This window comes from Ischnura elegans, chromosome 4, assembly GCF_921293095.1.
Source record: "Ischnura elegans chromosome 4, ioIscEleg1.1, whole genome shotgun sequence".
Lineage (NCBI taxonomy): Eukaryota > Metazoa > Arthropoda > Insecta > Odonata > Coenagrionidae > Ischnura > Ischnura elegans.
Window position 1 is genome coordinate 57,209,210 of NC_060249.1, and position 23,038 is coordinate 57,232,247.

A 23,038-nucleotide genomic window follows, 5' to 3' on the forward strand; every position below is an offset into this window, starting at 1 on the left:
TCAAAATTGATTTTTCGAGAAATGGATTTTTAATCGATAAGAAAAACTCAACTTTTCTACACAACTCGAAATTTCGACCGATAGATCGATAAATCGATAGTTCTTTTCTTTAATTACAGCTGGCATAAAAAATTTTATAACAAATTCGGAAAACACCTAAAATACACAATTGGTACGTAGAATAAAATCCCAAAAATCTACTCAGAATACATGCGTGAATTATTGATAGTAAAAATTTACAAATGCACCCACATTTAAGTTTTGGGATCCCACCCCTTGGTGCCATTAGGCTTCACTAATTACTTTTAGAAAGATCAACTGATTGCAATGTTTTCTTGATGATCAAGGGCGTACTTTCCAACACTACCGGCCTCCGATAAGTCTTACGCAGGGGACGGATGGCGTTATCATAGGCCGGTAGTAACACCACTGAAATCAAACGTAATGGCGAAATCGAAGTAAAAAGATCGAGTTTTAATTTAAATTTTTAAGATCAAGACTCGATCTCGATTTCCTCGATTTTTGGCATTAAAAAGTGGATTTTCGATTTTAATCGAAATCGATATTTCTATCACTATACTTGTTGATGCGTTGAGCCAAAAATCAACAAATGGAAAGCTTCGTTGTGCGTAAATGCCTTTTTACACTATGTATTTTCACGTTCGAGTTAATGGATGTCTGATAGAGTGAACGATTTTGGTGGACCGTAACGGAACACGTACAAATGCATACATCAAATTAGAAAAGGTTCTATTTTCTGTTCAACCATTCGCACAAGTAGAGTGGTTACACGGTTAATTTTGGAGACCGTTCTTGCGTTCATGCATTTAGGCATAATTGACTCGTGTTCATATATATAACTGCTCACTGAACCAGCATATCATAACAGCTATATGCTGATTCATTCCATTAGATGATTCATTCAGAAAGGTGTGCACCTTTTCAACTATTCTCACCGATCTTTTAGCTTATAAATTATTAAATTTAATTATAAACAAATAAATATAGCTGGATTAAGCGTTTATTCTAAATAGCGTAATTGCGACGATTCCTTATTTATCAATGATGATATAAATGATATTGACAGTATTACACGACTTGTCAATCGCTTAAGTTTAGCTTGGTACTAACTAGCCACAAACAGTCTCACTCCAGTTTTTGGAAGAAATAAGTCGAATTATACGTTCTTCCATTTTTCAGGTTTCATTTTCAAGTCTCACGGGATACGGCTTCCACACATTAGCCCAAAAAAACTTTCCAACATTTCCCATCTGTTATATTTTGATGGCTGATGCGCGTAAACACAATTTTGGTTTATTAATCCCCGAAACTGGTACGAAAGTCATACATTCAAATCATACGAATCGTGTTCGACAAATTTCGGCTGAAAAATGGAGTGAATCACAAAGTATTTGCATACATTCGGGGCTTTTATAACTTCAACTATTAGCATATAAGGACTTCTAAATACATTAATATCTCCTAAATGATACATGACGCATTAACATTAATGGAATATTTTTACAAATGCTTTGTAAAATTAGTAAAATAGTTCTTTCAGCCATTAGGTGAAACCATTGAACTGACAAGAACAAACAATGGAACTTCTTGAGGTTATTCGGTGACGAAGCGTATTTTTTTCTCAATCCGTATCTTACATAGCCTGCTCGACTCACGTAATTAGTCATAGTCCTTGTTAGTATGATCGTAAAACTCATCTGATGGCGCACTTAGAACAGCCAGCAAAGTCAGCTCATGAGATCGAGGAGATGGAATTCACTACTCGTACGTTCCAAAGCGATTAGGCAGGCAAAACTAATGTTTACAAGATGACTTCCGGACAGAAACTGCTACGGGACAAAAAAGCTGATTAGTGACGCTGACACCGACCAATTTGAAAACACAATGTAGCATCGCGCGTCAAAACAGATTGCATAAACCATCCAGTGGCTGGCTACTCTTTTTCGTTTGCAATGAAATCAGCGGCATTCCTTGGGGCTAAACCAGAATTATAATTGAAACATATAACGGCTGAAGTAAAAACTGAAAGTGACATAAAAAAGTATACACCTCTTCCTTCAAAGCACTCATCAGCTCTCTCTACAAATACATGCATCTTAGCGGAGGTACAAAAAAACTTATATTAAGTTTAAGAGGTCGCCCTGTTTTGTCTTTCCCCGTGACGTGTTTCTCATTTCAATTCACGTATTACCTTGAAATGTTTAGGTGATATATATAGAAATTAGACATTTTTCAACGCTTATCTTTACCTCAATAAGAATAAGCATATTATGTGCAAAAAAAGTACTTCTCAGCAAAAAATCTCGATAAAACTCCTCAAATTGGAAATAAAGACAAAAGTTGAAAATCGCGAACTGTACATATCCTGAAAATGTTAAAAAGTAGGGATAAGCGTTAAAAAATATGACCGGTCAAGTGGGAGTAATAGCTATGTCTTTACCAACTGACTTTCACAAATCTTCTTCACGGAGGCGGAAATTAAAAATTAGTACATAGCTTTGATAATCACTTTCAAGAAGAAGTGTAATGAATGCGTAATTCAACTGATAAGAATTTCTTCGTCTTTCAGATTGACGAGATCCTGGACACATTGCGGCTGAGCGAGACCAAAAATACAAGAGCCAGCATGCTATCCGGAGGACAAAAGAAACGACTTTCAATCGCTCTAGAATTAGTCAACAATCCCCTAGTCATGTTCCTCGATGAACCGACCACGTAAGTTATTTAAGAGTTCATCAAAGTCAAACGGCAACGATAAAAAAACCCTTAACAAACATGTGTCAACCATGTAGAATTAGAGTATTTCCTGGCGTATAGTTTAGGAATAGTTCTCAGGTTTCCCACCGGGTGTGGTTTTGCTATCGTCTCCAGGAATAGAAACTGAAGTCAAGTTCTTTACGGTATTTTTTTATTTAAACGGTGTTTTGTTACCACACCCGGAGGAAACCCATGAATTATTCCTTCAAAGTAGCAATCATTTCGAGGTATACTGTTGAGCGGTGAATTTCTCAAAAGTTCAACGATTCGTTCCTCCACTATGGGAACTTTGGCGGATTTAGGTAGGATTAACCCCCCCTATTTTTATAAACATCTTAAAATTTTTATTTGTTAAATAGCTTTCGTATTCTTGTAAAAAGTAAAGGGGGTGTATATGAAAATGCATGACTACAAGTCCCAAATGTGCGAATTGTATTTATTGTGGAGCGTAGCAATCGTTACTTTTAAAAAATCAAGCTCGTCCCTCTTCCCCGGAATGATGGTCATGACCCCCCCAACGAATTTGACGCAGAATCCATCCCTGTTGTAAAGGGCGGGCAATATCTCCGTTAACACATGCACCTATCATATGTACCACGAGCATTGGAAATGTACTCATCAATGATTCCTGGAGTGAAAATTAAACATACACAAAAATTAAATACAATAAATTAATATATTTTTAGTTCAAATCAGTTAAGAAAAGTCTTTGATTGATTTTTATTTTCACCCAAATGCTCCACACGAGTGCACCATTCGTGAAATCGTAAATGTAAATTCACAACGTGTTTTGACGCATAACTTAGAACTAATTCTTTATTTTACATGATGACGCAATAACTCGTAAAGGTTCAGAATAAAAACATATTCGACATTAAAAAGTTGACGGAATGAAATTATATTCGCTTCAATTCATTTTGTTATTGCACTTAATATCGCCTGATAGAGTTTACCTAAATTTGTCCATACTTTCAGTGGGTTGGACAGCTCGTCTTGCACGCAGTGCGTGTCTCTGATGAAGGTGCTGGCGCGGCAGGGTCGCACCATCGTGGCCACCATCCACCAGCCCAGCGCCTCCCTCTTCGAGGCCTTCGACCACGTGTACGTGCTGGCGGCGGGCAAGTGCGTCTACCAGGGCGCCACTTCAATGCTCGTACCGTTCCTCTCATCCGTCGACCTCGAGTGCCCCATGTACCACAACCCCGCCGACTACGGTGAGTACCTAATGCGTACCACGAATTTTCTCTTAAGTTTTGCACTAACTAATCTCAACTCTTTTTAAAAGATGTTTTCTGCTCGTAAAAGAGTATTCTTACCTCCCTTTCCATCAGTCTTTTTTTGTGGCGGATCACTACAGGGGCGCAGCTATGAATTAAGGCTGGGGGGAGGGGGGGTGCAACTAATACCGGGGTGTGTGGGGGGTTTGGAATACCCTCCAGGATAATCGGTAGGTGCGAGATTAATAAATTGCGGAATTTTGAGATAAACGGTTCAAAATGGTGAGTTTTACGGCTTTCAGAGGAATATTTAATTAATCCTTACACTGTTCTATTAGTAACATTTAACCAATTAAGTACAATGGATTAAACTTAAAAATTTCTCTGAGCTCTGGGGAGATTTTAACCCCCTAAACCCGCCCTCGCTGCGCCACTGGATCACTAAACTTACTTTATCATCAGTAAATTCTCAAGGTAATTAGAGTAGACCCTGTTTTGCAGTTGCCTTTATCTCAAATGCTGAAAAAATAGCACAGGAGAAAATAATTCGAAGGTAAATTTATCAAAATTTAAGATATAGGCAAACGAGGAAATAGTTTATTTTGAAATCAATCGATTCGGCTTTAACTTTGTGACAATCCCTGTTGAAATTAAAAATAAACAACCTTGGTAACTTTTCACTGGAAATTTTTATTGGTACGACGCGTTTCAACGCTGAGTCGTCATTTTCAAGTACTTGAACATGATGCCTCGCCGTCGAAACGCGAAAAGTTGCCAAGGTTGTTTACTTTTCATAGTCTATTTTATATTGTTATTATTAAATTATTCTACCGACTAAGGTAGATTTTCATGGAGTATTTAAGAAAAATTACGTCAATCTCTCTTCCCTTCATTGACTCCCCTCTATTCAATTCACCGTAATGCCTACTCCCTTTCATTCTGTGTAAAAATCCTTTTCTCTTCTTTCGCCTTCCACGTTTACCCAGCATTCTATCCCCTAACATCGTTTTCACATCCCCTCCCCGCTCAGTACTCGCTCCCTCCATACCATCTGTCTCTTCAGTATATCACCTAGAAGTTGTGTGTCCTCACCAACCATGTACAGAACGTCGTCGTTCCTGTTTTTCGCGTTTTCACGTTCAAATAATGATATTGAAGAGTTTATTTGCAGATAGTGTCCCAGTAGCGGTTCTTTGACTTACAATTTGTTTTTAGGATACCAAGTGCATTATACAAATGATATTTCGTGCATTTTGTGCAAACACCACGTCCACCAGTGCTTTCAATTGATTACTAATCAGTCCGTACTAGATGAAAAGGATCGAATGAAGAAAATAAAATATTTCATCAATGTTAATCCTAGTATTGGAGTGCAAATTACGCTTCAAAAATTCGCTCTACAACTCAGATCTAAAGAGACTCAGAATACGCCACAGGTGGAAAAATAGTAACGAATCCATTAAGCCTCGTTCACAATATTCCATCGCTTATTAATCGCGAATTAGCTCTCGAGCTCTGTGCCAAAGTGTTCTCCAATCTCTGGACTTCGACAGTGACCTTTCCCCCAAAGATCATGAGACGTTCGCACAGAGTTCTCAACCCTGAGAGGCTCCGAGTTTCCCAACTGATCAATATCCCGAGAGCCTTAAAATAGATATTCTTCACTTCTCGCGTAGAGAGAGAAGCGACGATAAAATGAAAAGCTTCGCGTCTATTTGAAGCAAGAATCAAATTATATCTACGCCATCGGACACGAAAGCAAAATATTAGAGTGATTCTACGAGGGCGTTTCTCATTCATGCAGAGACATAACGGCTTTCTTCCTCATGAATTCCAAAAAAAATTACGATTATGCCCACAAAAAACCACCCCACCACAAGGGTGTAAAAATTAAAAATTTGTAAAAATTAATGTCAGAGCCGGCCTTAGGGCGGGGCTACCGGGGCGACTTCCCCGGGCCCCGCGCTTTGGGGGGCCCCGCGTTCGTGAAAAAAATTAAAATATACGATAGTTTGAAAATGCAATTTCAACTATTACTGTATTGTTAAGTCCGTGCTAGACAAAAAATAATATTATGAATAAGGAATAATAATGCAGTAATTTAAAGTATAAAGCGCGCTTTGTATGTTTATTTTACGTTATAATTTTATGAATGAATATAATTATAAATTTTATTTGTATTATACTATTTTGAACTCAACTGCGTGATGGTATTATAACGGCGTAATTACGAAGTCTGAATTTGGGAGGGGAACACATACTTAGCCAGAGAGTGGTAGGGATTCAAAATGCTCGAGTTTGTAGATGGGGTATAGAGTTTAATATTTTAAGTGAAGGGCCCCGCACTGAAGGTTCGCCCCTAGCCCCGCACCTGCTAGCGCCGTCTCTGATTAATGTAGTATGATCTTTTCATTAGCTAAATAAAGTGACCAACTACTAATACGTTACATCAACTATCCCATTTATCAAACTCACTGATTCAACTCATAGGTTTAAGTGTGATTGGTGAGGGTAGAGCTCGCCTGACTCAGACAAATGCAAGTGAAATTCTCGCATTAGCGAAATTCCTTTCCTTGGCAACGCCCACTTCAAGGATTTAAGCGGATCGTTCGAATGCTCCAAATGGCCTAGGTAAATAAATCGATACTGTTACAATTCCACCACTTACGAATTATTCTCAGAATGATTCGAAAACAAATGTTTTTTCCTTCTTTTTAAATGGGAAATTATGTTTAGAATGCTATTATGAATTCTTTTAAAGCGTAATGAAATACACAAAGAAAAATATGACTGACGCTCATAAATTGCCCTCACAGTGATCGAACTGGCGTGCGGAGAATACGGAGACGTCCAGCCACGGATGATCGAAGGAACGGACAACGGCAAGACAACTCGATGGTTCAAGAGCCAACGGCAGCTGTCTATTGCTGCAGTGCGACGAGAGTCCAAGACGCCCGCTGGTAAGAGAACTTATTTTAATGGGAAACTTTCAAACTAAAGTAACTACATTAATTCAGCATAAAACTGTTCGATGCGATGGTATTATTTTCTACTTCTACTGGGCATTTAATTAGCCAACAGAAAATGGAAACTTGGACTTGAAAAAAATTAGTAAAGAGAAGACAGTGAACTTGAAGAGAAGGTATAGGACAAATTTATAGCCACAAAAGCTCGACATTATGCAACACCTATTTATGGAATCAATGAGTATGCCCGAAGTCGAAATTGAAAGTTCTTGGTATACATGGCTGAGAAATATATTTGCACAATTGAAATTTTCGGACATAAAATTTATACACTTCATCCATCCCGAATTCGATAAATAGAAGCACAATATTGTCAATTGATCGTATTATGTATAATCAAAATTACAAATGAATTAGACAGCAAATAAGAGGAAGCAAGGAGATATTTGCCAAATTTAAAAATTCTGACTCCCAATACCCTTTTTCTGTTAAGAGACCAGGGAAGCCGACTTACAAAAAATATTGGGGGGGCCCAAACCGGGGATCTTGCCCCGGGAAATTTTATAAGTAGTGAGTTTTAAGTTTTTAACCATTTTAGAAGAGTCATATGATCAACATTAGAACCCTGATAACTCGAATATCGATATCTGGTCACTCCGGGGAAAATCGACAAGCCTGACACATTTTTTTCTCACACCCATAACGAATTTTTGAGGGGGCTCGGGCCCCCTCAATCCCCATGGAGTCGGCGCCACTGTATGAGACCTCACATTCAACTGAAGTACGTATGCTGAATCCAAGTATTATCCAAACATTAAAAAGACTTATGATTACTCTGAACGTTGTCTGAAATCGGAATTTGGCATTGATACGACTACCTAGATGACAGCAATCGCATTCGTAAAATAGTTTCCATGAAAAAAGTGTATAATAATGCTTTTCAGGAAGCAGGGGGCTACTTATACTTAACCAAACATACTTGACCAATGCCAGAAAAACAATGCACTTTGCTTTCCATAAAGAAATTGACATCACCAGGAGTGGGTCCAAAAATAAGTAAATTGTAGCAGGGAGGTGGACTTCCGGGAAGGAAAGGAAATGTGCAATAATAAGGCGCTAAATTAAAGGTTTAAAGTTGACTAGTTGGCATGATTTGATTGTATTTTACATTAATTTGGTACAAGTTTCCTTATAGAGAGACTTTACCGAGGATCATTTGCTGCACATCATCAATATATGATATTCGGCTTTAGTATATAAGCTTATCCATCTGTAAAATATTTCTTTTATTTTGAGATTTGGGTTATCCAGTTAGTGCAGAGAAATTTAACCTTCCCCACACGGCATCCGTCACTGCTTCTCACGTCCTGCTAAAATTAGAACGATTAATTTGATTCTCGCATTGTATCTTTTACAATTCACCTTCGACCGCAGCACTGTCCAGGATGGGTGTTTCCCGTCATAGCTTGGCACCCGTTGAACCTGTCCTGTCGACCATTTGCGGCACCCGCGCCGACGGCATCCACATCCGACAAGAGACCTCGCAGTGGAATCAGCTGCGGGTGCTCCTCCAGAGAGGCTTCGTCAAGAGCAGCAGAGACACGGTACGGCTACTCATTGAACTATGTAGACTTCAACGGCAGCCTTCCGCGTGATACCGCGCGAATCAAATGCGAACAACTTCGGAATTTCAAAGGAAGCTACCGCTGAACAGCCTTTTATAGCCTCCTGGATAAAATTCACATATGGTGACTAGTTGATCGATAAATTTTGAGGGTGCGGCAGTTACAATTAGCGTTGGGAAGCATACAATATGAGGTACCCTTTTGAGTCATTAGTGATGGAATGCCAAGAATGCCAACCTTGAGGCATTTATTTCGTGAGGATTGAATATAGAGCTTCATGTATTCGAGATATCCTCCCGAAATTCTTCGGGTTACCTCGAGCTAGGGTATCACTGCTATCACGGTAGTAATATTTTTATTTGCTTAAATTTAAAAGAAAGAAATACGATACAAAAATCTTCTCGGGATTGCGCGCGGGTTAGATTATTTAAGAGCGCCGACGTTTCGGGTGCCGACTCGCTACCCATTCTCACGGCTACCCGCGCGCAATCCCGAGAAGATTTTTCTATAGTTATTCGCCGGGAAAGTGTAAAATCATACATAAAGAAATACGAGTTTCATGGTAACATTACAACCAGGAGTAATTTCATATTGCTCACTACGAAAACGGGAAAACTTCCAGCCTTGGTACCAGTAACGAATTACAGAAAAAAACTCAAGGAAGGGGGGGGGGGGCGAAAAAGACATTTTGAGTGTATATACATATGTACAAAAGATATATATACTTTTATCGTAATGAAAAATAATCAAGTTACATGTAAATTTGAAGAAAGTGTTATTTACATTTACATTTAAGAAATTGTTAACTGATTATAAACATGTGCAAGACAGTGCCATCTAATGATATAAAAAAGTTAAAATTGTGGTTCTGCAATGTTCGGCAATGCGAGCAGCCCCGCAAGGAGGGGTGGGGCGCGCCTCCTGCGCCCCCATATGTATTCGCTTCTGATTGATACCATAGAGCCCCAACTTACGTAATACCAATTATACGTAAATGACAAGAGATGCGTGATTGAATTCAGTTTTTCATCGCTCCCGAGATTATTTAGAGGTTACCACAAATTTACAGAACGCTCTCCAATCTATTTCCATTGACTTTACCAAAATTCATTACGTTTAGCTCATCCCACAATATTTATTTACTGCAAAGATGACTAAAATAGGGCAATAAGCCAATTCCTACATTATGAAGGAAACATATAGAAAATATAAATGAAATTCACACTTTGGAAGAAGCATTTGAAAGCCAAAAACTCAACGTACTATGTGGCCTCATATGTGTGCCAGATGCTTCATTTTATATCCTGATCACTGTCCGGATGTAATAAGCCGAAATAAAGCTTTTAACAAAAAAATACACCTTTACTTTGCCCAAAATATCAAGACAATGCATAATCCAGGGAACGTTGCGTACCTATTGTAGTTAATTCTTCAATTCAAATGATGGCGAAGGTCCAAGTAATGAATGATTTTACCATTTTCGCGCAAAGAATTGTCAACGTTTTCATGACCTAGAAACATCATAACAATAAAAGTAGTGAGAATTCCATCGTATGATAATCACACACAAGTAATTCTCGAACTAATGGAGGTATATTTTTAACACCCTATTTGGAATATTCGAGAAATTAGTGGAGGCCATAGTAGAGTCATTGTCACGTGGAAGAATGTTGAGTAAGTGGGGGAGGGCCAGATTAGGCCTCGTTTTGAAGGCAGCGGTTCTTTAATTTATACGTCGCGTCGTCTTGACTACATGCAAACCTCTGAGCGGAAATTTGTCTAATTTCTGATATGACAAGAGGTTTTTAGGCATTCTTGATTAATGTTTTGAGGCGATGCTAAGTTCGTGGAATAAAAAATTTCATCAGAGAGCCACATTAAAGATTACCGTATTGTCATTCTCTCCATAAATTACGGGGAATTCGACCGCTCTCCCCTCTTAATTCGCCTCTGACGGTGTAGTGGGAGGAAGAGAATGGGATTAATAGATATCTATGGATAGGCCTTTTTATGAATCGAAAAGGGAAGTCCAATATGTGAGGGAGGACCGGATTAGGTAGCACTCATAATGCTCCATGTAAACCATCGTTTGCATATTTTGATAGTAATAATATGGACTACTGATAGGTCCCATCGCATTATAAAGGCTACAATGCAATAGGGTGGTTTCCTATTATTTTTTTATTGCCTACATCGAAAGATTATTACTCCTGGAGTACGCACTTTACGCTTTTAGAGTTTTAAATGACGATATATATTTTTCGCGATTAAATGAAAAGTGAAAATTTCCAAGCGCGCGAAAACGCGACGGCTAAGTATGAATGATGGGAAAAGCCCGTGTGACGTCATTCTGGTTCCCGCTGCTGCCGCGTGAGGTGACCTTGGGGCGAGAATATGTGCGCCGCTGAGATGCAGGCTGCTAGCAGGTAGCAGAGTACCCTGTTAGCAGGAAGCGCATGGCTAAAAAAATAATTATTATAACCTCATCAAACGAAAGAAACTTTCCGAACTTAGGTATTTTTAATGTGTGATTATTAAGAGATGTTTCCCTGAGCTCTGTGCCTCATGCATGTATTGGTAATCTCAGACGATGTAAAACTCCTATCTACTCGTATAGAAACTAGGTCTCTGTGACGTCACGTGGAGTGGCATCGCATGGGCGCCAATCTGGCCTTTTTCAAATGCGGTTGAAATTGGCCATTGCCATTCGTCTAAACTGGGATTTCTAAAACCAAATAATTTGTATATTATGAATACACTAATGGTGGGGAATGAATAATAATCAATGCCTTTCGTTTTCTTTTATGAAGGAAACTACCCTATTTTGAGTAGGTACTATGAAAATTAATTGAGTGGGGATATAAGTGGTCAGAAAAAGATATTAACATTTAAGTGTTTACGCGAAATCAACTCTGAAATGTATGGTAAATTGAAGAATAAACTTTGTTAGGTTCATTTATACATTATAAAGAGCACGACCCTGGTTTCATTACATAGTTGCATTGTAAAGTGCCGATGCATTTTCATAACATAGTTACGTCGTCAAGCATCTGACGATGTGGTGGAACCTGGGTCGTACTTTTTCAAATAAATTAGTGAGCCTAACAAAGTTTATTCTTCCATTTTCCATAATGAAAAGGTTTCATACAGTTAAGCATGAAGTCATCAGTTATATTCTAAAATGTATCTCTAATCGTAGACGCTGACCTACATGAGGACACTCTCCAACCTGGTTGTGGGCCTGATGCTTGGTCTCCTGTACTACGGGTCCGGACAAGAGGGTTCGAGGGTCCTCGATAACTACAACCTGCTCTTCTCTATCCTCGTTCATCACATGATCACTGCTATGATGCTCACCATTCTCACATGTAAGGCATATAGGGTAACAATTGTATAAGGTATGATGAGGTCACGATGACAGTCAGTGCTTCCAAATTAGTTTCGATCCTATGTTATGAGTTCTGATTTAGATGGCAAAAGCATCTATTTGAAATTACAATGAATAGAGTTTTCAAAAACTTGTACGTACCTATGTAGTTCCTGGGCAAGTAATAGCAATTAATCAGCCTTAGTTAACAATAAAAATCAATTCCAACTAATACGGATTTAACATAATATGATGTTGATCAATTGTATAAAGATGGATTTAACATAATATGATGTTGATAAATAGTATGTGTTCTGTGTTCTCATTCATTCTGTATTAAATACAATATCTGTCGTTATTTCAACACTTGCAGTTCAAATGAACCAGCTTTTGCCATTGGTTTCAATATTCCGTAGTTACTCAATAAGAACAAAATTATATGAGAATTATTATTCATTAAATATGAGTCCCTACATTTAAAAGGTAAACCATTTCAATACCTTCAAATTCCTTCCCTGGACGTAATTAAATCCTAAGGCTCAAAAAGATACTATCAGAAGAAAAATTGAGCAATGACGAAACATTTTATTTTAACCTAAAATTAGTCATTGTGTTGCGGCAAAATTGTTCGGAATAACAGAAAAACTTAGATTATGTTATCTACTTATTTCAGTTCCCATGGAAATGTCTATTTTACTCAAGGAGCACTTCAACCGGTGGTATTCCATAAAATCCTATTACATAGCCATCACAATCACGGACCTGCCGATAGCGGTAAGTAATCCGAGTTTGCAGGATCAAGATCCTTCAACAGGCTATTCATACACGTATAGTATGTAAATAGGCATGTAAGAATAATAATAGATCTTAAAGTCTCTCGACAAAGAAAAATATGGCTGACTGTAACGGTAACAGCCTATCTAAACTTTTCGATATACCTTCAAAGGCTGCATAATATTACACCGGATTGTTACCTTTTTGGGCATCATACTTTTTTTAAAGCAATAGCCTTGTTAATGAATTTCACTCTTAATTTTTCAGTAACCGGGACGAGGTGATCTTGAAATTTGATCCAAAAGATCAACGTATTTTCTCGTGTTTTGAAATATTCATCTGGGAACGTTAATGGGACAAAATAATTGTTCGAAATTAGCACTAATTTATTTAAATACGCTTTATCGCTCTCCTCTACAAACTATGAGCCAATTACAGATTTGGTTTCTCTCGAGGCAATATTCTGATAAGCTTCTCTCCATTGAAGCTGATTTTAGGGTAGCACGCAAGGTGCTTAATGGGATAACCCTGTATTTTTGGAGGAAATAGAATAACAGAGTAGCCTCATATGCTAGACTTAAAATATTAACACCACATAAAAACGCAGCATATAAATGCATGCAATAAGTATAAAAATATAGACAACTAAACATATTCCTCTAGTTTTCTTGTTGCCGATCGGTGTAGAAAAATTTATAGTAATTTTCAAGACAATGAGAGGAACTGCTTTGAGCCTCTGAAGCTACTTATGCCGCCCTTCTACACAAAGTGAATCAAGAATCCATTAATTAATTTTAAGAAAAATAAAAAAGTTATTTTTAATATGAAATGCATGGCGACTCAGTATATGGAGAAGTAACGAAAAAATCAGAAAAAAACTCAAGGAGGGGGCGAAAAAGATATTTTAAGCTAACTTAACTTTTATCGTAGTGAAAAATAATCAGATTACACGCGAAATTTAAGATATTTTTTATGTAAACTGATTATAAGCATGTAAAAGACAATGCTATCTTACGGTATAAAAAAGTTACAATTGTGGTTCTGCCATGTTCGGCAATTCGGGTAGCCCCGCAAGCATCCGTCACTGGGAGGAGGCAAGGGGGGCAGCATGCCCCTGGCTCTCCAGTTCTTATTGGGATATCTGCAGGGGTCCATAAAAAACACTGGATAAGAAAATAGGCATTGCCTCGAAGCCTCAAATGCCTTTGGTTGCCCCTGGTTAAACATGCCAAAATTAATGGAGTGATTTTTTCCTTACTTGCAGACTTTTGGTTGCATCCTCTTCAGTGCCATAGTGTACTTCATGAGCGCGCAGCCCCTCGACATGACCCGCTTCTCCATGTTCGCCGTGATCTCACTCCTCGTCATGTTCGTCGCTCAGAGCTTCGGACTCATGATCGGAGCCGTATTCAACGTTGTCGTAAGTAATATGCCAGCCTTCATGCGGTCTTGTGTCAAGAAAGAGCAAGCATTTTGGAATTTCTAGAGCAAATTCTATCTCGTTTATGCCACCGAGAAGAAATTATACGAGTGGCAATGGATGAATCGCGCTGGTGTGGTGGCTAGAGCGTTGGCTTCCCATTCAATGAGTCCGGGTTCAAATATAAATGGGGGAGCAAAATATTCCAGCTGCGTATTCATACAAAGATTGCATGCAAACATACATGCGTATGCAGATAGCATGTAAGTATAAAATAATATGGCAAAATTTAAGTTTTTTTATAACAACACCCGCAATGGCATGTACGTATTTACGAGATCGTACGAAAAGCAGTCATGATACAGGTGCTTGTACCTTTGAGGCTGCCTAAAGCTCCGAATTATTCGTTCTTAAATAGTGTAAACAATTATGGAGTAAAAATATACATTATTTACAGGAGAATATTTATTATATACAGGAGAATAATTGACAAAAAAACTTTGTAAATGAATTTTTATTACTTCAAAAAAATAATATCACAATTTCAATGTTGCTTATTTTTTATTACCTTCACGAGGATTTCGGCGCTGGTATACTTAATTTTATTCAGAGCCGATTCTATTCAATACCGTTATCGTTAATGGGATACAGTTTCTTCTCAACGGCAATGTCGTTTACCAATAAGAATAGAAGAAAACCAATCGCAATCCGTAAGAATATGCAACCGACCTTTACATGCAGGATACGATATTGAAACATTTTCTCCTCCGTTAGTTTAAAATCAGCTGGGTGGCCGGAACAAAAGTTGAGTTTCGATCCCATGCAGCGTAAACAGATTTTCTATTTGAATTATTACTTTTTGATACTTGCTTATCTTAGGTATAGCCCCCAATAAAATTACGCTCAGCTCCACGGGTTCCTTCGCCAATTTATTCTTAGATTGCTAGTTTACTCATACTTTCTCTCGGCAGCGAGAAAAATGACCGACTGTATGGGTGAAAGCCTACCTATTTCTATAAGTTAGATGCTTCTCACTGTAACTTCATTTGAATTATAAGGTTGATACTGGTTACTATTGCAAATCGCGGAGGTTACGGTGATATTTCTATGACAGCCCGATCTTTGTTTAAGTGCATTTAGAGTGCAATTTGGAGAGGAGAAAGAGAAGTACAGCATTCCGTACGTCGCATAGGACGTTATAATGTGACCACCTTTTAGCCTTTTTTAAAATCAGACAAATGCCGACGCCTGGTTTCTCTCCACCCTTCCTTAACGCATGGCGCAAATGAAAGTGCAAAGTGTCGGTTACCTCCACCAAATGCTTTACCATACCATGAATCGCTGATTTAGTGATTTACGCACTTATTAACTATAAGTGCACACGAATTGCAAACATTCGACGGAAGAGAAGTCTGATTTGTCCTGAGCTGGATTCGAACCAGGATCAATATACGGCCTTCAAACGACACTGTCCTTTGTGACATTAAGAAAACTGACTTGCAATGGTCCGAGGATGTTAGACTCCCACCAAATATAGTCTAAAAACACTATATTCCTCTGTGGTTTCGGTGTGAATAGGTGAGGGTAGAAATCACCCTGAACAAAGCCTCAGGCATGTGAATAGCAAACATTCAGGGCATGGGGGCCATTTACTTTACCTCGGACACCTCGCACTTCTCGGATTTGTTTAGGGGTGTCGAAAAGCTTCACCCGAGATACGAACTCCGGATCCTTCGGTCAGAAACCTACCTACAACCCTACCACGTCCCCCACCCAAGTTATTCAAACTAACCTTCGTATTGTATCACTGAGTGTGTGATATAAACTCTTCCATTTCTCTGTGATATTCCCTCTCTTGAAGAACTGCTCTGGACCTCATTTTGGAAGTTCAAAAACACCCAAGACCAATTTATGATAAAAATTAATTCAATCATTACTAAATGCCGAGCACCAATTTCAAAACATGATCGCACAAATTGCAATTTTTAAAGATAAGGGTAATTTTTAAATTATATTTTTCTCACTGTTAATTTGATTTTAAAAATCGATTAAATGGAATTTTTCGTGCCTTGAAAAACACTCGAGGTCATGAAAGCAAATATAGTTCGTAACTTTTTCATGGGCGTTTCGCGATCGCTCGATACCAATTTATCATTTTTATGCCTGAATTAATCTAATTGCAATAATTTTATTCCTTTCAGAATGGAACCTTTCTTGGCCCGGTGCTGTCTATTCCCATGATGATGTTCGCTGGATTCGGTGTAACAATAAGGGATATGCCAGAATATCTCCGCTGGGGTTCCTATGTTTCCTACCTGCGGTATGGTCTTGAAGGGTAAGTAAGACTCCATACCAATTATCTTTACATTTTAAATGTTATCTCAGTAAATGGGTGATTGGGAATTCATACGCCATGCATGAATAATTTGTCAAATCATCTACTGTGTGCGAAAACAGAAAAGTTGGAGAAAAAAATGTATTTGACGAGAGTAAATAGCTGCACCATAACTTATCAGCAATATTTGAGTCATATGCGGCGAAGGCGAGTCGGTATTGAGTTTTTTTTAAAGTAATTACGTTGTAACAGTCTTACATTGATTACGCATTTTTAGATTAGTAGAGAAAAATTTAAGTACCAAAAAGATTATTAACCAATTTTCGAAAATGATTCGTAAGCACAAATGCATTTTTAAACTTTTTTAGCTATTGATTTGTCCATGTAAAATTTTTAATCGAAACTTCAACATTAAAAAGACGTTTAACTTTAAGCAACATGATTCAATTAAGAAGAAAATATAAATAATAACACTAGCTTCACGTTTCGAAATACTCGCGTTTTGGGCCAAAAAGGATATTCTTATTACTCAATTAGAGTGGAAAAATAAGTATTACTAATAATTGAAGGCATCATGTGAATGATTAAGTGTATAGCATACAGCAAATAGTCATTCGTAGGTGGAGAAAATTAAATTTCATAGGTATGTCCTAACTTCACTCAGTAGATGAAAGTGATGGAAAAGTGGCGTGGCAGAGAGTAATCCATACCAAACAGGGTGATAAGAGAATAAAAATATGAATTGCAAATAAATATTTACGGCCAAATACAAAGATAAACTTGAATATGAATACGAGTAAAGGTGATAACAAAAATAAACATTTAAAGATTTTTTAAGAATATGCAATTATGGGCATATAGAGAAAAGACGAATATAAAGGCCGCTATACACGGTGAATGACCATGCGAATGACCATGGTGAATGATGCTGAGCGATCATACACAGGATCATGCGAGCAAAATCGAACATGTTCTAATTTTCACTGAATGATCATGCGCACGACGGTTCATTCGCGAATTTTTCCGTTATGTACGGAGAACGATTTCATTCGCATGATCATTCAGCATGACCATTCAAAGTGTATAGAACTTGATAATAATTCTGGTTAAAAATAATAATAAGATGCACCTCGAGTTAAATGGTCCGTCGAAGAACAAACAAATATGGCATGTGGGGAGAATGGCACTGATTTAAAAAAATATTACCAGAAAGTGTCGCTGTTACGGAGAATATGCAAGAGATTTATAAATAAATAACACTGACCTACAATGGTAGGTACAGTATCCACAAAGAGGAACATGCTTATCACATGTATAGCTGTGGCGAGGGATAGAAGAAAGAACGTAGACGCCCAATATTGCATTTTTTATGTAGCAAAGTTAAATAGGATTTATACTTCACAGATGATATATCTCAAATCGCGGTGAAAAAATGTTATAACTTTTTCATGATGTCACATTTTACATTTTCAGGTATGTGGTGGCTATTTATAACGACAGGGAGACCTTGGATTGTGATAAGAGGTACTGCCACTACAGGTACCCACAGAAGTTCCTGCGGGAGGTGAGTGTAATTCAAGTAGCTACGTCGTAAAAATAGGTATACTGATACAATTACCTTGGATAAATAAACAGTACATGATGCAAGAGTGAAATGATGATTACGGAAGTACCTCATTAGTGATCAGATGAGTCATCATTTCACTCTGATTCTACCGTCTGATAGTAGGAATACCGATCAGAATATCAATGTATTTATATTTTTTGTTGCTTTTGTCAGCGCTTAATGGATTTGACCTGAGTTACATATTATAACATGTAACGTTTCAATTAATTACTCTTATTTTCACGTCACTTACAAATAGTTTATTAAACTTAAAATGACACAAACTCGGGAGCAAGGGAACACCCGTCCGCCATAACTATCACAATCCGACTCCCCTCCTTTTCACTTCCCCCCGCGCCGTCAACAATCACAACAATTACCTCACTCCACCTCTGCTGCTTATTATTGCTTGAATTACGTCACACCAAAACCAAAACAAACCACTCAAAATTAGGTGTTACAAACAATTGAGAACGCGGTAATATCTCTAAGCTTGTCTGATTTGAATTATTGAATTGATCATAAGACTGTCACAGAGGCCACGCAACGTAGCATTACGGATTGCAAAAGAAACGAAACGAAAATGTTTCGTTTCGACCCGGAGATAAACTAAAATATGAGGCCTAGGGTAAGTTACGTTCCGCACGAAATTAAAATCACCAACGAGTTTAGTTTCGACCCGTAAAGAAACTTTACTCCCGGGAGCGAAACTAAATTAATCGAAATTTCGCTGCTCATATTTATTTTTCAATCACAGAAGTTGAGTGGAGGGGGATAAAAGGGGATAGTTTCGACCCATTACGTTTGACATAGGTGTAGAGAGGCTAAAACATCGAGCTAAAAATCGAGTGGCCAGTTTGCGTTCACCGTTCTCCCGTGATGAAAATATGAGAGCCCCGTGCATCTAATGCCGGTAGGCGGAATCTAAACTTCATTCGACCATACTTTGCACTCGGAGTGTGGGTCGAAACTAAACCGTTCGAAGTGCGTGGCGTGGAAGGTGAAGCACGAAGTCCCTCTGGTGCGAAACATTATCATCTCGTACGTTTCGTTTTGTCCCAGAGTTTTAGTTTAGTTTCGACCCGAAGTAGTTTTGACTCCGATTTCGTTTCGACCCTGAGTTTAGCTCCCCTGGTTTTATTCTTTTTCTTTTCGTTTCTACATTTCGCTCCTGGGAACGAAACTATTGAAATTTTACTGTTTTCGCCTTTCGGTTAGTTTCAATTGCCATCTCTGCCTAGCATGGAACTCCATTACGGGTTTCGAAATCAGAGACCCTCGTGAAATCTTTATGAGATACTGACGCAGTCAAATGTTTCTTTTTTTTTCAACAGGTTGACATGGAAGGAGGGAGCTTTTTGGTTGACGTGCTGGCTCTACTAGCCATATTGCTCATCCTCCGAATCGCGTCCTACGTCCTTCTGCGATGGAAGATCATGTCCGAGCGATGATGGAACCAAGTCTCGCATTGGCGGCAGCTGTCTCAATCATCGTTCTCCGAGAGGGGCTTTTGTGTCACGCTATTGGACTGTTTTTGAATGAACTGGTTTTTGCCTCTGTTGTACCCTAGTCTCATTTTCCTCCTTCTCCTCTTTAAAATCTCTCCTTGGCCTAACCCAGTGGAAAGTACCCAGTAGGTTCTCGTGCTGCTGCATGAAGACCTGCGAGTTATTAGTCAGGAAATGTTGATTATAATGTTATTAACGATGCACTATGGCATTTCTGTTGTTGTTAAATGGTGTCGAAAGTTCAAATTAGGCTTGCTGGCCGGCCGATGGACAGGGAGACATGTTTATTTTCAAGATTCAGTGGAAGGAGGAATTCACTGAACAACGTGTGCGTCGACAAATCAAGACCCGTCCAACGACGTCTCATTGCAGAACAGGTTTTTTGTGACCTGGCTCGACAAACTTCCTTCGTACAAGGGCGTTATTGGTCGGTACACGATTTGATTACCTCGCAAAGGACCTGTGATAATTGAAGCAACTCCTCTGCATCAAAATGTTTTCTGCCTAAATATTTGCCCACGAGAACTAAAAACATTTTACTTAGTTGACAGTGATATATAGGTGAAGGAAGAGGAAAAATTTAATAGAGGCAACGAGACCATCAGTGTGATAACATATATAAATACTTTCGGTGTTATTCCTAGAAGCGTTCTCTTCGAGACAAGGGATATGATATTGAAGTTGGTTTCTGTGGACTTGTGATCAAGTTTTAAGTTCCATTACAAACGATGTTTCTTTTAAGTGTTTTTGTTGATAAGTATACAGCTCTAAAATAACCAAAGTTAAGCGATGGCTACCATAGTGAAGGAATTTTTTATTCGCTTAGTTTCTCCTACCGTCTCTCGTTGAAAGTGAAAAAGAATCAAATGGCAGCAAAATGTTTAAGCCCGTTTAAAATTGTCTATGTCATAAGTTTTATTTTGTAAAGTACATGAAACGAAATATGAATATTCAATTTACATTAAATCACATGATAATTCTTAATGAACCAGTGGGTTAAAGAGAGCGAGTTGAAGTACACACTGTAAGTAAAGTTCTAGGGATTGCTCTTCCAACGTTCCAAAGGTTGCCAAAATTTTAGAACTGAAGTTTTATGGTAAGTGGTTCAATTTCTCAGTTCAATTTCTTAGTTAAAGCCCTATGCAGATATACCCATTTCTCACTTACACCAAGGATTCGTCAGTCTTAGGTACTTAAAAAAAAAGAATCCTCAGTTAATATTTGCGTTCAAACCAGAAAAAGTTAGGCCTGGCTACCTTGAAGATAAGGGCATTTCCGAAAGAGCCTAAGATGTTATCTTAACTCCGAGTTCAGACTCCTCATTATATCTAGCGTCATCAATTATGACTTTAGTACTCAAGATGTTGTTGATGAAATGATACTGACGTAATATAGAGTTGGAACTCTCGGAAATGGCCTGGATTACATATGAAACCAGTAACCAGGCAACAGTGCCTTATTAAAAATGATATTTAGCGGTGAAATTGGGCCACATTAATGCTCAAAAATGTTATTGTTTAGTTTTAAATGCTCTCTTAGGACTCACTCGGTACTTGTTATTCTTTGTAATGGATAGGTTAAATTATTAATAAAGTTATGTAAGAAACTGGAATGCAATAAATTCATGATTACATGAAATCTGTTCAGTGATTCCTTATCCTGCCAATTTTTCCCATGTAAGTAGAAAGCGATCTTTCATAATTATTATGTTTTATGTGATGATTAGATATGGAGACAAAATTTTTCAGATTTATAATGATATTTACGTCAATAGTGATATTTACGTCAATAATGATATTTACGTCAACTAGCCTCTAAATCGATGCATAAATCAGAACTTCATCACAATCATTTAGGTTTCCAGCAACCAACGAACCAACTAATTTCCATTTCAAGCATTCTTGGGGCAATTAATTTCCTCAAAAAATTGTCTCAACAAATCAAGACCCCCACTTATTAATAAAAATAGAATTGCCACATCGAGGTAATTGGTTGGTGCGATAATATTACAAATTCCAGCATCTGTCGAACAAATTAATTTCAATTTAAATTGGTATTATACATTTCTTCAAAAATAAATTCTTATTCCTAGATCAAGAAGTTAAATGTTACTTTTATTTATATAAAAGGTTAATATTATTTCAAGTAACACAAAATCAAAGAAAGGAATCAAGTCTCTGCCTTCACACATGCCAAACATAAAATTCAAGGGAGTGAAATTCTCAAATTGAAAATTCGGTGGGAGGAAAAAATCATTCTTTTCTAAAATATTTTACTATTTTCAAATTACGATAACATAAACGAAGCGTTCTCGCTGAAAAAATTAGTACGCAATGAAATACCGCATTTTGCTATTATCATTAATTGAGCACTGATCAAATATTTAGATGAAAAATTATGGCGTTGTAATTCCTATTCTGGCGCAGTATATTCATCTGCAATCCTCTACGACTCCTTCCATCCCAAATGTTGCTCATTTTGTTCTTATTTTCTTGGCTTTTAAAAAACGAATTGCGAGAGGAATACAAAGCCTGTAACTAGGAACTGCTCACGAGGAAACTGAGACCGAATGCAGTTGAAAACTTTACCTCAGGATAAATATGCCCCGAAATAGAATAGGATGAATGATGCATTGGACACAAAACAAGCGATGAGTGGGTGGCATCCATTACCAGTGGCGCAGCGAGGGGGGGTGTTTTGGGGGATAAAACCCCCCAGAGCTCGGAGAAATTTTTAAGGTTTTATCCATTTTACTTAATTAGATTGATATTACTAATAGAATAGTGTAAAGATTAATAAAATATCCCTCAGAAAGCCGTAAAACGCCACCATTTTGAATCATTTATCTTAAAATTCCGCAATTTATTAATCTCGCACATACCGCTTATCCTGGTGGGTATGCCATACCCCCCACACACACCGGTATTAGTTGCACCTAAACCCCCCCAGCCATAATTCCTAGTTGCGCCCCTGTCCATTAATAGAGCTATCATCACAGCTCTGTCATCAATCGCTAGCAGGCAGTCGCCGTGAACAGTCGAATGCTGCTCTCTTGGTAGTGAAAGAGCATATTTCGTAATGCCTGAAAACTGTGTTGTGTGTACCAAGGCATCCAAACAAACTCAAAAGATTCTTACGTGTGGTAGCTGTAGTCAAGTCCACATCTCCACTCGCAGCAAACGGCGGGACGACACTCCCGTCGGTTCGCCGCTCTTAATTCGACGCCCTCCAGCCCTCACGGAATCTTCAGATGGTATGCTGAAGGTACTGTTGGAACGTGTCACCGACTTACAGGATAGCCAGCGTGAGTTTGAGAGAGCCATCAAAGCCGAATTGTCCTCAATCAATCTTACTATGTCACAGTGGCAACGCACGATCGAAGAACATACTTAAAGCATTGCTTTCCTCAACGAGACTCTCAATTCAGTTAACAATAAACTGA

At 38.1% G+C, this 23,038-nt stretch overlaps 1 protein-coding gene across 1 annotated transcript in view; it reads left to right on the forward strand.

The window, feature by feature from the left end:
- Window positions 1–21,234, forward strand: part of LOC124157547 (ATP-binding cassette sub-family G member 4) — a 96,205-nt gene extending 74,971 nt beyond the window's left edge. Inside the window, exons 4-13 of the mRNA XM_046532371.1 lie at window positions 2,591–2,736; window positions 3,754–3,992; window positions 6,812–6,955; window positions 8,396–8,565; window positions 11,786–11,954; window positions 12,627–12,727; window positions 13,992–14,147; window positions 16,349–16,482; window positions 17,956–18,046; window positions 19,423–21,234. Of these exons, the coding sequence (XP_046388327.1) occupies window positions 2,591–2,736; window positions 3,754–3,992; window positions 6,812–6,955; window positions 8,396–8,565; window positions 11,786–11,954; window positions 12,627–12,727; window positions 13,992–14,147; window positions 16,349–16,482; window positions 17,956–18,046; window positions 19,423–19,539 (1,467 nt within the window). The 3' untranslated portion in view covers window positions 19,540–21,234. The remainder of the gene's footprint in view (window positions 1–2,590; window positions 2,737–3,753; window positions 3,993–6,811; window positions 6,956–8,395; window positions 8,566–11,785; window positions 11,955–12,626; window positions 12,728–13,991; window positions 14,148–16,348; window positions 16,483–17,955; window positions 18,047–19,422) is intronic.
- The last annotated feature ends 1,804 nt before the right edge of the window (window positions 21,235–23,038 follow it).